This window comes from Cricetulus griseus, chromosome 2, assembly GCF_003668045.3.
Source record: "Cricetulus griseus strain 17A/GY chromosome 2, alternate assembly CriGri-PICRH-1.0, whole genome shotgun sequence".
Classification (NCBI taxonomy): domain Eukaryota; kingdom Metazoa; phylum Chordata; class Mammalia; order Rodentia; family Cricetidae; genus Cricetulus; species Cricetulus griseus.
This window is the reverse complement of record NC_048595.1, coordinates 40,134,126-40,149,479: the sequence shown is the minus strand read 5'-3', so window position 1 is coordinate 40,149,479 and position 15,354 is coordinate 40,134,126. Positions and strand designations below refer to the sequence as shown.

Here is a 15,354-nt window from a genome sequence, read left to right as displayed (position 1 = left end):
CGCCACCCGGCGGCGGCCGCATCTGCGACCGCAGGAGGCGCCGTCTCGCTCCCAGGTGCGCGCTTCGTTCCCGGAGCCGCGGAGCTCGGCGGCCGCCATGGCGTCCAACATGGACCGGGAGATGATCCTGGCGGATTTTCAGGTGAAGTGTCTGGCTCTGCTCCCTTCCCACCTCCAACTTGGCGGCATCCGGGTGGCCGCGCGGTGGCCTCTTCCCAGCGTTTGTTTGAGCACCGCCGTGGTTGTGGTTGTAGTGTGGGCTTTTCTACCCTACGTGGCTCAGGGTGTGTGTATATTGTGAACCGTGGGGGAACATGTCTTTCATGTGCTGTGTTGTGTGTGTGTGTAGAACGTGTTAAATGAGGTTGAATGAGAATTTTAGGTTTGGGGATGTTATGATCTGGGGATTACTAGGTATGTGGGCTCTTTCTTAGTTTTATGAGGAATGTGTAGAATATGGGGTTAATTATGGGGTGTTTGGGTTGTTCCATGAAGAAATTGATGTGTGTGTGGAGAGAGTGTTGCTATGGGTGTGGTGTATTGTATGAAGTGGAGAGTGAAAAGGCAGAATGATGAGGAGGTGATGATGCTAGCTGGGCTTTGTGGTCCTTTTCAAAGAGGGCTAAACAGTTGAGACTCCGAAGGCCTTATTGGAATCCTTGGAGGATGGAAAATAAGGAGGCTGCCATGCAGTATGTTCTGATGTATCTTTGCAGCAAATTCACAGACTTAATAACCCGTTCCTATTTGCAGATTCCCCTCCCCTACAGACTTGAATTGTTTTGTGTCCTTTCCTCAGGAGTTAATTTAAACTAAAGTTAATTTAAAGTGAACCCTTCTATAGTGTCACTGGCATGTAAGTATCTTAGGGAGGCCTTTGAAAGCAGAGCTATGTGTGTTTGGAAAGATTTGTAGTTATAAACAATACCATGTAAAGGTTCTCTTTGACTTCTGAAATTTACTGAAGAAAATATTTTAGTGCCATACACACAGCATTTGGCGTTACATTTGTCAAATATAGGTAAACTTTTTCTCCAACACTGGCATTACTTCACAGTTTCTATAGACATTGCTTATCTATTTAATGTTCTGATGGCCATTTTCCAAGAATTTGCTCTTTTTTCTTCTCTTGTATCTATCTAGTACACTAGGGATGCTTATATGTACATTTGACTAAACTACAACCTGGAAATTCAGAAAGGATGGTTTTAAAAAGAAAAGTTGGTCATGGTATTTTGGTGTTTGTAGGCTTCAGAATAGCCTGAGGTCTTTTATCTTTCTTAGACAGTGTTTCCCTTTGTAGCCCAGGCAGGCATCTAATTTAATACAAACTTCCTACCTCAGCTTCCCGAAGTACAGTGATTAAAATTGTGATCCACTATGTCTACTTCTTAGGTGTAGTTTTACCCAGTTTGTGTTTTGATGGGAAAGGTTCTGAACAGCAAGCAACACATAGTGTAATTCATATGATTATAGCTTTGTTTTAGTTTTATAAACCTTTTAAAACCTATAATAACTTGTAGCCACTTTGTCTTCTGTCAGTCACTATGCTTATTGATTTTCTTTTGAGGCAGAGTTTCACTATCTATCTATCTATCTATCTATCCATCCATCCATCCATCCATCCATCCATCCATCCATCCCGGGCGAGACTTGATTGATTCTCCAGTGTTGGGATTATAGGAATGTATGCTACCACACCTGGCTCTTTGTTAGCTAAATGATTAGAAATTTAGGGTGCTTGTTCTCAGAGGCAGAGTAATATTTATGAGGCATCAGACTTTGGTTTGGAAATCAAAGTATTTTGATCACATTCTTAAATTTTAATAACATTTTCTTTCCCAGACTTTTTTTTTCACTTTTGAAAAATGTTTTTTTTCAGCAGCTAGGGATTGTATCCAGGGCCTTGTACATGCTAGGCAAGAGCTCTACCACTGGTTCTGTATTTCTGACCAAAGATTTCTCTTATAAGAATGGTATTGTTGGGGGAACAGGAGAAGGGGAGGGAGGGGGAACTGGGGTTGGGATCTTAATCATCTGTCTCTTGTGCAAAATGTCATACTGGTTCACTATATTGATGACATGTTGATTGGATAAAGTGAGCAGTAGGTAACAACTGCTTTGAATTTGTTGATAACACCTATTTGCATCAGAGAATGGAAAAATAAATCCAACCAAAATTCAAGGGCCTCAGTGAAAATTCTAGGAGTCCAAGGGTGTGGAGTAAGCAGAGATATTCCTTCAAAGATGAAGAGTAAGTTATTGCATCTGGACTTGCCCACCCCAAGAAAGAAATACAATGTTAGTGGGCCTATTTGGGTTCTGGAGACAGCACATTCTTGACTTGGGTGTGTTTCTCCCCTATGTGTTAAGTTACTCGGGAAAGCAGCTAGCTTTTTGTGGGGCCTGGATCAGGAGAAGGCTTTTCAACAGGTCCAGGGTGCTGTGGAGGGTGCCCTACCACTTGGACCACATGAACCAGCAGACATGATGGTATTTGAGGTGTCACTGGCAGATAGGTATGCTATTCAGTGTCTTTCACAGTCCCCTATAGGTGAATAAAAAAAGGAGACCCCTGGGATATTGGAGCAATGTCCTACCATCATTTGTTGACAACAGTTTTCCCTTTGAGGGACAGCTTGGCCTGCTATTGTGCTTTAGTGGCTGAATGTTTGACAGTAGCTCACCAAGTTACTATGTAAACTGAACTGCCTATCATGAGTTGGGTATTATCTGACCCACCAAGCCATAAAATGCACAGCAGAAATCCATTGTCAAATGGAAGTGGTATATACATGATCAGGTCTGAGCAGGTCCTGAAGGCACAAACAAGTTACATGAAGAAGTTGCCCAAATATCTATGGTTTCTGCTGTTACAGTGCATTCTTCCAAACGTAGATCTGTAGCCTCATAGGGTGTGTCCTAAGATTGGTTGACTGAGGAAGACAGGACCTGGTTTACTGATGGTTCTGCATGTTCTGCAGGCACCACTTGCTGCAGCATTAAAACTGTTTTCTGGGACAACCCTGAAAGACACTGTTCTATTGGGTAGAACTTCAGCAGTACATTTTTCTTGAAAGGAGAAATGATCAGATGTATGATTGTTTACTGACTGATTGATGGGTTATATAAGCCAGTGGGTTCGCTGAATGGTCAGGGACTTGGAAAGAGCATGATTGGTAAATTGTTGAGAAAGACATCTGGGGAAGAATTTATGCTTAGATTCTGGACAATGGATGCGAAGATACTTGTATCCCATGGACATGCTCATCAACAGGTGACCTCTGCAGGGAAGGAATTCAATAATCAAAGAGATAGGATGACCCATTCTGTGTACAGTGAGCCTCTTTTCATGGCCTTTCTTGTTATTGTCCAATGCTCCCATGAACAAAGTGGCCCATCCTGGAATTATTTTCTCATAAAGTTTGCCCATAAGAGAAATGGTCCCCTTTAAAAGAAAATCATTGCTACTGCCTTCAATAAAATCAGTACTTTTCTTTGTATGTTTTAGTAACTTTACAATATAAAATATTTGAATGTTTCTCAGGTAGTAATATGTGGTTATACCTCTATTGAGTATAGTTGTCAGAGGGTGCACTTAGGTAGATCAGCTGGAGCTGAGCAAGACAGTTAACCTTTCATGGAGATCTGTCTAGACTCCTATCTTGGTTAAAAGTAGACCATGTGCTGGACTCCATTTCCTTTTGGAACATTTCTGTTTATCTGTTCTTTAAGAACTGGCCTTGGTGGTGCAGGCCTTTAATCCCAGCACTCAGGAGGCAGAGGCAGGCAGATCTCTGTGAGTTCGAGGCCAGCCTGGTCTGCAGAGTGAGTTCCAGCACAGGCTCCAAAACAATACAGATAAACCCTGTCTCGAGCCCCCCCCCCCCAAAAAAAAAGGGAACCCATGTATATAACATTCACAGACTGTACATCTAGTGAGGCCTAGTAATTCTGTGTCTTGCTCATGTTTCTCTTAGTCTTTTTAAATGGTTAATGGTAAGTTTACATATTTACACCATACTGTCAGTTCTTTGGGGGATCAACTGCTTAGTTCCTAACTGTTACTACAGAAACTAGTAAGAGATTTAGTGAATATTTATTAGACTAAGACTGCTATGAAAAATAGGGTTGAAGTTAAATTTTGTGGGTGTCTTTGTCTCTGTGTGTGCAGGTGTGCGTCCTGCCATATACATATAGGTGTGTGGGCATGTGTGCCTGTGCAGGATAACCTCAGATGTTGTCTCTCAGGTGCTGTCCACCCTTTTACTTATTTACTTCTGGTGACAAGTTTACTCGCTGACTTGGAATTGGTCAAGTTGTTAGGCTGGCTGGCCAGTGAGCCCCAAGAACCTGCCTGTCTTCTCTCCAATGTGTGTGGCATCATGCATTTTTTTTTTTTTTTTGGATCTGGGGATTAAACTATGGTGATGATGATGATGATGATGATGATGATTTTGGATTTTCGAGACAGGAGTTTCTCTGTGGCTTTGAAGGTGGTCCTGGAACTAGCTCTTGTAGACCAGGCTGGTCTTGAACTCAGAGAGATCCGCCTGCCTCTGCCTCTGCCTCTGAGTGGTGGGATTAAAGGCGTGCGCCACCACTGCCTGGCTTTGAACTCAGATTATTGCCTCATTTAGATTTATCAATTTTATTTTATGTGTATATGTGTCTTACCTGTATGTATGTATGTGCACCATGTGTGGAGGCCAGAAAAGGCAAAGGAACTCCTGTAACTGGAGTTACAGATAAGGTTATGAGCCACCATTTAGGTAGTGGGAATTGAACTGGATTCTTAGCATGAGCAAAAAGTGCTCTAAACTGCTGAGCCAGCTCTAAAACCCAAGCCCCATATTTTGGTATATTTCAAGGATCAACTATTCGTTGACATTTTAAATAATAAAATTTTAAAATGTAAAAATTGATCATAATTGAATATTAAATTAAAGGTTATAACTTCACAGTGACTCATACATAGAAGTACCAAAAATGACTCATCTTTGGTTTAGCTTAATTTTCCCCCTATTTTGTCACCTTTGATTTAGCTTAATTTTCTCCCCATTTTTAAAATCTGTCTATCCATCCATCATCTGTCTATTTTTGTGTGAGTGTGTATGAGCCTACACATGCCATAGCCATGTATATGGAGGTCAGAGGACAACCTAAGGAGTCTGTCTCTCCTTCTACCATGTAGGCCCTGGGGATTGGACTCAGTTGTTAGGGTTGGTGGCAGAGCTGTTTACCCCATGGAGTCATCTTGTTGGCTCTGGCTTAGCTTTTTTAGAGGGGCTCAGTAATAGGCTATGGCAAAATATCAGGCTTGAGTCTAATAACTTTGTAAAACTTGAATTAGTGAATCGCAGTGTCAGTTACTCTTCTTAATTATCGTGCCCTTACATAACTTTTTGTTTGGTGCTCTGCTTTGAGGCTATTGCCTTGTGCATGCCTGGCAAAACTACTGCTGAGTTACTTCCCTGGCACCAAGACTTTAAGAAAATTATTTATTTTGTGTGTGTACATGTGTGCATGTTTATGTGTGTACACAGTACATTCACTAAGGCTTGTATGTACAACAGCATGTATATGGAGGTCAGAGGATGCCTGCAGGGAGTTGGTTCTCTCCTTCCATAAGGATGAGGCAGGGTCTTTTTTATTTATTTATTTATTTATTTTTTTGCATTCAGTGAACTTTAGGCTAGCTGGCCCATGATTTTCTGGCTGATTCTCCTGTCTCCACCTCACATCTTGCCATAGGAGCTTTGGGATCAGGTATGTACGCTACCACTTCAGGCTTTTTTCACTTGGGCTAAGGGGATTGAGCACAGGTCTGAGACATATCCTGGGCCTCCCTCAAAGTTTTTAAAGGTAAAAACATTTTCTTTCTCCTTTTTTTGTTCTTTTTGTTGTTGTTGTATGTATATATTCATGTGAGACATGCATATTTATTGTGAATGCTGGGCATACATGCTGTGGCTCTGTGTGGAGGCTAGGGACAGCATTTTTGCCTTTCACCTTGTTGGAGGCAGAGTCACTTGTTTTACAGTTTCATACACCAGGCCAGCTGGCCCTTGAGCTTCTGCCTCCTCCCTCAGTCTTGCCATGGGTGTGCTGGGATTACAGGTATATGCTTTGATGTCCAGCTTTATGTGGCTTCTGGGGCTCCTAACTCAGATCCTCAAACTTGAAGGCATTTTTAACTACTGAATCATTTCCCCAGCTCTAGGGCAAGTTTTGATTTTTTTAAATCAGAATTGTTCATCATGTTTAAATATTAGTCATTGACATTAGAGTGAGGTTGGCAGATAATTTCAAAAGGTAGTCTGGCTGAATTAACAGAGTAATTGCACCTGCCTTCATATTTATTTGCGGCTACAGGGGAATTATTGAGCTAGAAAGGATAAGTGTAAATTGTGGTAAGAAGGAAGAGTTTTAGGTTATATGTACCCAAATGGCTTTAGAGTTAGGTTTCAGTCAATTTTAACCCCTTCTTTACTATTCTCTGAATTATTCAATACTTGAATCATCGTTTAGAAGTGTAAGAGGAAAGTTTAAAATTTTTCCCATTTTTGAGATTATAATATAATTACATCACTTTTTCTTTCCGTTCTCTGAGCCATCTCATATATCCCTCCTTGCTCATTTTCAAATTCATGGCCTTTTTTTTTCATTAATTGCTGTTTTGTGCATATATGTTTACACATATATTTATTTCTAAATAAAACCTGCACAGTCTGTATAATGTTACTGATATTTATGTTTTCAAGGCTGACCATTTGGTGTAACCAATTGCTGTGCTTTTTTCCTGAAGAAGATATTTTGCCCATTCTCAGCATTCCTTAGTTGCCCGTAGATCTTGTGTAGGGTTGAGGTCTTGTGGGCTTTCCTCTCTATACTTTGACAATGTCTGTTGGTGTTATTTTTGTTCAACATGGTGAGGTAGTCATGTTGATGAGACTTTATGGGCATAGTTTCTGACATTAATAATGAGACACGATCTCATAGCAAATTCTCTGATCCTCGGGCTCTTGCAATATTTCAGTCCTCTCTTCTGCAGTGTCCCTGAATCTTAGGTATGACAGTGTTTTATAGATCTATCCATTGGGACTGGGCTCTGCACCTCTGCATTTTGATTGTAGTTTTCTGTAATGGGCTCCATCTGTTATGTAGAGAAATATAAAAGGCTATAAAAGGGCAAATATTTAAATTGTTGTTGTGGATTATGCTGGTTTAATAAAGTGGTTGTAGGTTCTCCTCCAAGATCCATGACTTCACTGACAGAGTCGTTGGCTAGGTTTCCAGTTACACACATGGTTTCCCTCTTGTTGAGCTGGTTGTAAATCCTATTAGAGAACTGTTGGTTACAGCCAAGGTATATATGGTAATTTTAAAGTAAATTGCCCCCAAAGGGAGTGGCACCACTAGGAGGAAGTATGTTACTATGGAGGCAGGCTTTGAGGGCTTGTATATGCTCAAGATATCTCCCAGTGTTTCAGTTCACTTCCCGTTGCCTTGCTTCCTGCCACGGCAATAATGGACTAAACCTCTGAACTGTAAGTGAGCCACCTCAATTAAATGTTTTCCTTTATAGGAGTTGCCATAGTCATGCTGTCTCTTCACAGCAATAGATACCCTAACTAAGATAGCATGTGTACCATTACTGCAACTTTAGTGCTATTGTGCTATGCTGGTCATTTTTATGGTTCATAGGCATCATAGTTGGGTATGACTGTTAGTTGCTTCTCTCCTTTAGAAAATTGCATTGTGCCTTATGATACCATGAAAGCTAGCCCTCAGGGAGGAGGCATTCAGGTCAGTTCCAGCCCAGGCAACTCTAGGCCCTGTTTCTTAAGGGCACTTATCTTAGCCATAGGGTCTTATCTTCCACCTCTGGGTGGGAACCAAGGGCAAAAGCAATGGCCAATGTGTTTTCAGAGCTCCTGACCAAATAGTTCAAAAGAGGTCTTCTCATGTTTGGCATTGGTGTTTTTGTTAGGTGGTCTTTAGTTAGGGTATTCTTAGAGGGAGCATTGTCAAGCCATAATGAGAAAAGTTCATATATGTTTGTACACAGAATTAGGTATATTATGTTTTTTTTTAAAATAGTTAATAGCATGATTCCTTATGACTTTTTTTTTTTCAGACTCATTGTTGTTTTACTCTCCTTCCTCCTGTATTTAACTTGCTTCTCCTTTCTAAAGAGTCCCTCTTACCATTTCCCAATCAGATCACTTGGTACCCTGCTATTCCTCTCTCTCTATTGCTCCCCAACACTCCTACCCTGGCAGTAGTCCCTTACAAGAGAGCAAAGTTGTTAAGTTGTTTTTTACAAATTTGTGTTCTTTGTTTCTAACCAAGTTTTTCCCCATTGAAAAGCAGTGATTGAATTTCATTTTCTTTTTGTGTGTGCCCGTATGTATGTGAAAGTCCATGTGTGCCCATGCACACACATGGGGAGGCCAGAGAAGGACATCAGGTATCTTCTTCTGTCTTCTTCAATTTGTGCCTTGAATAGGATCTCTTATTGAATCTAGAACTTATTGTTTCAGCTAGGATGGTGGTCAACAAGCCCCAGCACTCCTGTCTCCATTCATTCCCCTTATCTCTCCAGTACTGTGGTTTAGGTGCATTTGGCTATGCCCAAATATAAATATAAATATAAATATAAATATAAATATAAATATATATGTGTATGTATATGCATATATACACATGCATTCATATATATATATACATATATATATATATATTTCATGAAAAAGTATATTTTTAAACATGAATTCTGGGTATCTGAACTCAGGACCTCATGGTTATACAGCAAGTGCTCTTACAGTGAAGCACACCCCAGCCTCTTGAAATTGATTTTTAAAGACAATTTTATGTGTAACCTTTGCCTTTTAAAGTAAGGTGAAGATAAAATTAAACAATCTTTTAAGTTATTAGTGGAGAATTATAACATTACCTTATAGCTTTGGACTGCTTTGAATGTACCTGATCCTATGCGAGGCTCTTAATATGTAGTCTTTATAACAACCCTGCATTGGAATTCTGTGGTACAGTTTTCCATGTTATCTCAGTAGAGGGATTGATTGCCTTTGTTTCTCTTTTCAAAGATCTTGACATAGTGAAAACCCTTAGAAAACAGAGTTCATGGCTCCCATTGGAGTGAAACCTACATGTGTATTTTCTACTGTAAAATACGTGGGTTCTCTTGGTTCTGAATTCTTTTCTGTAATGTAGTTCACTGCATGTGTAGATGGTCTTCTTTATGTGGGAAGTAGTATACAAGAAAATGCTGATTCTCTGACTACTGATGTTGCTGTGGTTTATTTTTTTGGTGTAGGAGTCAGTATTTTCTGCCAGCACCCATGAAATTGGGTGCTAAGGATTTACCATGTGAATAGGAGAGTATTAGACCTTATAGTCTTAAAGTTGTGACACCAAAAGTGGAATTTTCACAGACAGATGACTTTCTAAAAGAACAAAGATTACAGGATAGATATAGAGATGTAGTATGTTTTGGTTAACAGAATTTGGGGAAGCCCATGGGGGTTAGTAGAAACATGTTTGACCAAAATTATTAGGCTGTTATCTAATTCGTTTCCTTTTAATGAAGATTTTTAGAGTTGTAGTTAGTAGGTTCAAAAGCAGCTAGCTGCCGAAACATTCTTTTGGTTGTTGCTAACTCTTTTGAGTAGGTGAAAAAAAGTTTTTTTTTTTTTTTTTTTTTTTTTTAACTCAGGTTTATTCTAGAGTAACAGCTAGTATAAAGTTGTTTTGACCAGGCAAAATGTTCCGTATCTTTCACCCTATAGTTCTAGATGTGTATGTACTTCCACTTGACTGTGGAAAACAAATTTGGTAGAACTTTGGTTTGCCTGAGAGATGGAGTATAAAATGTTTTATGTTTCAGTCTTTCCTTTGGAGGAAATCGTCGACACTGTGACATGACATTATGATCTATAGATGTGCTGGACCATATTCATAGCTATTCTGGGATGCATGTGTCCTGTGGACTTTAGGTCATACTTGCCTGGCTTAAAGCAAAGCCAATGGTTTAGTGGGGTCTTCACTTCACAAAGTCTGACCTTAAACCTGGGCCTGGCTCACTGACAGTTTAGGAGGGCCAGGAATTGACAGTGCCTGCTTAGCTTCTGGATGTGTTGAGCTTGTACCCACCATGTAGACCAGTAATAGATGTAGTTGCTCTTTGATTGGGTAGGCCTCAAGGGTGTACTATATTTGCCTTGAAAAATTTGTTTTATTTCTATTGACTGTTGCCTGCTACTAATGATCAAGTACCTGTTGGCTACTTGAAAAGCTAGTGACTGGCAGATTAAAGGAGGTAGAGGCAGGAAGATCAGAAGTTCAAGGCTAGCCTCAGCTACGGAGTGACTTAGAAGCCATCCTGGGCTATAAGACTTGCAAAACAAAACATAGCAGAGCAAAGCAAAGCTAAATAAAACAAAACTATTTGTGTTAGGTTTATAGTTGTATCACCACACCTGCCTTTCATTCCCCTTTCCTTTGTGTTTCTTTTTCCTGAGATGGAGTCTTAATATTTTGGTCAGGCTAACCTCATATTCTTAGGTTCAAATGATCCTCCTGCCTCAGCCTACCAGCAGTGTGTTTGAATCGATGATGGCTTTCAATACTAGGCATAGCCCCAAGATGGTGAATGGTATCGCCAGACAAGTGACAGTACTTGTATTGCTTTGTGTGTTCTCTTATCTTTCTCTTACAAACACTACAGTCTGATTAGCTTTATATCCTCTTAATCCCTCATGATGGAGATTAAATTCCAGTATGAATTTTGGAGAGAACAAACAGTATTCAAACACTTGCAGCATACTTTGCTCATCTTTAATTTATCATTTAAACTGTCTTAATTCAGTGAACTTTATTTCATCAGTTCTCATCCTTCTTCTTAAGTAATCTCTTTAGAAATGTGCTCCGTCAGGTTTTTTTGCTCCTGTTCCACATTTGCTTTGATTTCTGCATGCTTCTTTCCCACTGACTCCTTTTTTTCCTGAACTTTTTTTTTCCAGTTTATCAACTGCAGTCTTCTCCAGTTTAAAGTATTTTTAATAATTGTATTTTTCTGTTCTTTTTTATTTAAATTAGAAGCAATCTTATATATTATTATTATTATTATTATTATTTTTTTTTTTTTTTTGGTTTTTCGAGACAGGGTTTCTCTGTGTGGCTTTGGAGCCTATCCTGGCATTCTCTCTGGAGACCAGGCTGGCCTCGAAATTACAGAGAACCGCCTGCCTCTGCCTCCCGAGTTCTGGGGCAATCTTATTTTATATATCAATCCCAGTTCCCTCTTCCTTCCATCCTCTCAAGCCCCCTCCTGCTCCCTCCATGCCCCCCATAGTCTGCCCAGGGAGAGTGAGGCCTTCCATGGAGGGTCATCAAAGTGTCACATCATTTGGGGCAGGGCCTAGGTAGGTCCTCCCCTGTGTCAGGCTAAAATCAAAAACACCAATTGACAGTTTATGCTGGAGAGGATGTGGAGAAAGGGGAACTCTCCTCCTTTGATAGTGGGAGTGCCAACTTGTGCAGCCACTTTGGAAATCAGTATGGAGATTCCTCAGAAAAATGGGAATCAGTCTACCTAAGATCCAGCAATTCCACTCTTAGGCATATACCCAAAGGATACACATCCCTACTACAAGAACCTCTGTTCAACTATGTTCATAGTAGCACTGTTTGTAATGGCCAGAACCTGGAAGCAACCTTGATGCCCCTCAACTGAAGAATGGATAAAGAAAATGTGGTACATTTACACAATGGAATATTACTACTCAGTGGAAAAAAAACAATGAAATCTTTAATGAAATTCACAGGTCAATGGATGGAACTAGAAGAAACCATCCTGAGTGAGGTAACCCAGTCACAGAAAGACAAACTTGGTGTGTACTCACTCATATATGGATATTAAACATAAGAGCAAAGGATTACCAACCTACAATCCACACCAGAGAAGCTAGGAAACAAGGAGGGCCCTAAGAGAGACATGCATGGTCCTCTGGAGAAGGGGAAAGGGATAAGATCTTCTGAACAAATTGGGAGCATGGGGGTGGGGAGGAGGGTAGTAGGAGAAGGAGGAGGGGAGCAGAGGAGGAGGGAGAAGAACATGAGGGAAGATTGAGTCGGGGGATGAATAGAGAAGAGCAAGAAAACAGATATCTTAACAGAGGGAGCTTTTAATAGGTTTAAAGAGAAATCTGGCACTAGGGAAATGTCCAGAGATCCACAAGGATGACCCCAGCTAAGAATCTAAGCATTAGTGGAGAGGCTACCTTAAATGCCCTTCCCCTATAATGAGATTGATGACTACTTTAAATGCCGTCCTAGAGCCTTCATCCAGTAGCTGATGGAAGTAGAAGAGATTCACAGCTGAGCACTGAGCCGAACTCCTGGAATGTAGTTGTAGAGAGGGAGGAGTGATGAGCAAAGGGGTCCAGACCATGCTGGGGGAACCCACAGAAACAGCTGACCTGAGCAAGTAGTAGCTCATGGGCCCCAGCCAGACAGCTGGGGAACCAGCATAGGACCAAACCATGCCACCTGAACGTGGGTGAGGAGGCCTGGACCTCTTGTGGTGGAGCCAGTATTTATCCCTAGTGCACAAATGGACTTTGGGAGCCCATTCTCCCATGGAGGGATACTCTCTAATCCAGTTAGAAATATTATCCATTGGTCTTGTGTTCTGTTCTTGTTGATTCTGCATTTCTGTCCTTTCCTCATGAAAGTGCTAATGTACCTTAAGTATTTGTCTTGTCCATTTCCCCTTCACCCCATCCATTTCATATGGTTTTTAGGTAATCTCTTTTCTTTGATTTTTAATTTTTTTTTTTTTTTTTTTTGGTTTTTTGAGACAGGGTTTCTCTGTGTAGTCCTGGCTGTCCTGGAACTTCCTCTGTAGACCAGGCTGGCCTCATACTCAGATCCTCCTGCCTCTGTCTCCCCTGTGCTGGGATTAAAAGCATGCACCACCACCACCTGCTTTCTTTGGTTTTAATTAGCAAGTTTATGTATGTTTTTGGTTTCTAAATGAGGAGAGCCTCATTTTTCACCTCTATCCCCCTTGTTTTTTTTGACTTTTGAGATGGTATCCAAGCCCGGATGAAAGCCCGGGCTGGTGTGGGACTCTGCATAACTCAGACCATCCTGACACTCATACTCTTTCTCTAGATGTGCACTACCCCATCTGGCTTTCGTCTCATCTTTTAACCTCATATTCAATTGCCTATATAAAATGAAAGCCATACTTACTGACTCTACCAATGGTGGTTCTTGTGTGATTTGAACCACACATTCTCTGTAGTATATACTGTATGTATGTACTTTAGTGATATTTTGATGCTTATAATTTTCTTGAACTTACATCACTTCAAAACTAGTAGGCATTTTTTTTTTGTCCCTCCTACCAGCTCCCAAATTACAACACAGAGACTTACCATTAATTATGAAAGCTCAACCTAAGACTTTGGCTTGTTTCTAACTATTATAGCTTAAATGAACCCATTTCCATTAATTTACTTTCTGCCTTGTGGCTTTATTACCTTTACTGTGTACAGCCCATGTTGCTTTTCTGCTTTCTCTGTGTCTGTCTGGCCACTCTCCGTGTTTCTGCCCTTTATTTTCCCAGCATCCTCTCCTCCCTGAAAATCTTGCCTAGCTATTGGCCGTTTAGCTTTTTATTAACCAATCTGAGTGGCAAGTCTTTACAGTGTACAAAAAGATTGTTTCACACAACAACTTTTCTATTTTTCAGGCTTCCATTGTCTACCTGTCAGATTTCTGCATAGATATTGTACCCTGCAAAGTCTTCTCATGTATACTTGCTTCCTCCTCTTTGTTTCTCATTTGTATATAGACATCCTTTATTGTAGCTATCACATTACCTAGTAAATAAATACTGGTTTGTCTTTTGTCTTTTGAGTTACATACAGTGCAGAAGTAGATCCATACTTGTTTTGGCATATTCCTGGTGCCTAACAGGCTTTTTTGTTTTATTTTTAAACACAGGGTACATTCTTACTGAATATTCACTTAACTCTAGTTAAAGAACCAGTTGATTACTTGAAAGGAAATGAGTAATTTTTTTTTTTTGGTCCTGAGTTTTTTATTAGTATATATCAATTTTAACATGGGTTTGATGGCATGTAGCTACCATTAGGAGGCTGAAGCAGGAGAATTATGGGTTCAAAGGCTAGCCTTGGCTACATGGCAAGTTTGAAGCCAGTTTGTGTTATGTTAGACTCTTATCTCAATAAAAGCAAAAGACAGGGCTCGGGATATAGTTTAGTTGATAGAGTGCTTGGCTAGGTTGTGCCGAGACCCAGTTGGATCCCAGTACTGTAGGACATCGGGTTGTGTGGTCGGGTAGCACATGCTTGTAGACCCAGCACTTGGAGATGGAAGTAGGAGGATCACAAGTTTAAGGTCATTCTCAGCTACAGAGCCACTAGCCTGGGCTATTTGAGATTATGTCCCATGAAAACAAAAAATAGATTGTGATAGTTAATGATTGTCGACTTGATGTGATTTAGAATTAACTAGGTTACAAGCTTCTTAGCATATCTAGGTAAAAATTACCTAAATTTAGTTAACCTTTGGGCACGCCTGTGAGATATTATCTCAGTTAAGTTAGGTGAGGTGGGAAGACTCACCTTAATTTGTTAGTGGTACTATTCTGTGGTGACAGACTTGTTTATACTCTAACAAATTAAGCTTGCCTGATGATCAGAGGATGGAGCTAGCCACTAGCTAACCATAGATGTCTGGAGGTCTGTACAGACAAGCAGGAAGTGAGATGGTGGCTGGACAGAGAGAGGAATATAGGCAGGAGGAGACAGGAACTTGGTCTCTTTTCAGTCTGAAGATTCTTTTGTTTTGTTTTGTCGAGACAGGGTTTGGAGATTGTCCTAGAACTAGCTCTTGTAGACCAGGCTAGGCTCGAACTCACAGAGATCTGCCTGCCTCTGCCTCCTGCGTGCTGGGATTAAAGGTGTGTGCCACCACTGCCTGGCTCAGTCTGAGGATTCTTGGAGAGAGGTTTGCCCATTTGGTCTGAGGTAGACACCTATTAGAACTTGTGCTACATCTGGCGCCCAACTTTTGAGTTACAAAATCACAAAAAAGCCATTTGACTGTGACTTTGCAGCCACCTGCATAGGCTGGAGCTACACATGATTGAGTTACCTCCCACTGGCTAGGTTTTTCTTTTTCTCTCCTGGTGGGCTTTCTTGGATCCCCTTCTTGGGCTGCCACCAAACTAGGTAGCTGTCTTGAAATCTGGTCAGGATTTTACTGTTCTTTGCAGCAGTCCTCATCCTCACATCT

At 40.7% G+C, this 15,354-nt stretch overlaps 1 protein-coding gene across 1 annotated transcript in view; it reads left to right on the top strand.

The window, feature by feature from the left end:
- Positions 1-6: 6 nt before the first annotated feature.
- The window catches only part of Faf1 (Fas associated factor 1), a 305,459-nt gene continuing 290,111 nt past the window's right edge, over positions 7-15,354 (top strand). The window contains exon 1 of the mRNA XM_027402460.1: positions 7-142. Within this exon, the coding sequence (XP_027258261.1) occupies positions 98-142 (45 nt within the window). The 5' untranslated portion in view covers positions 7-97. The remainder of the gene's footprint in view (positions 143-15,354) is intronic.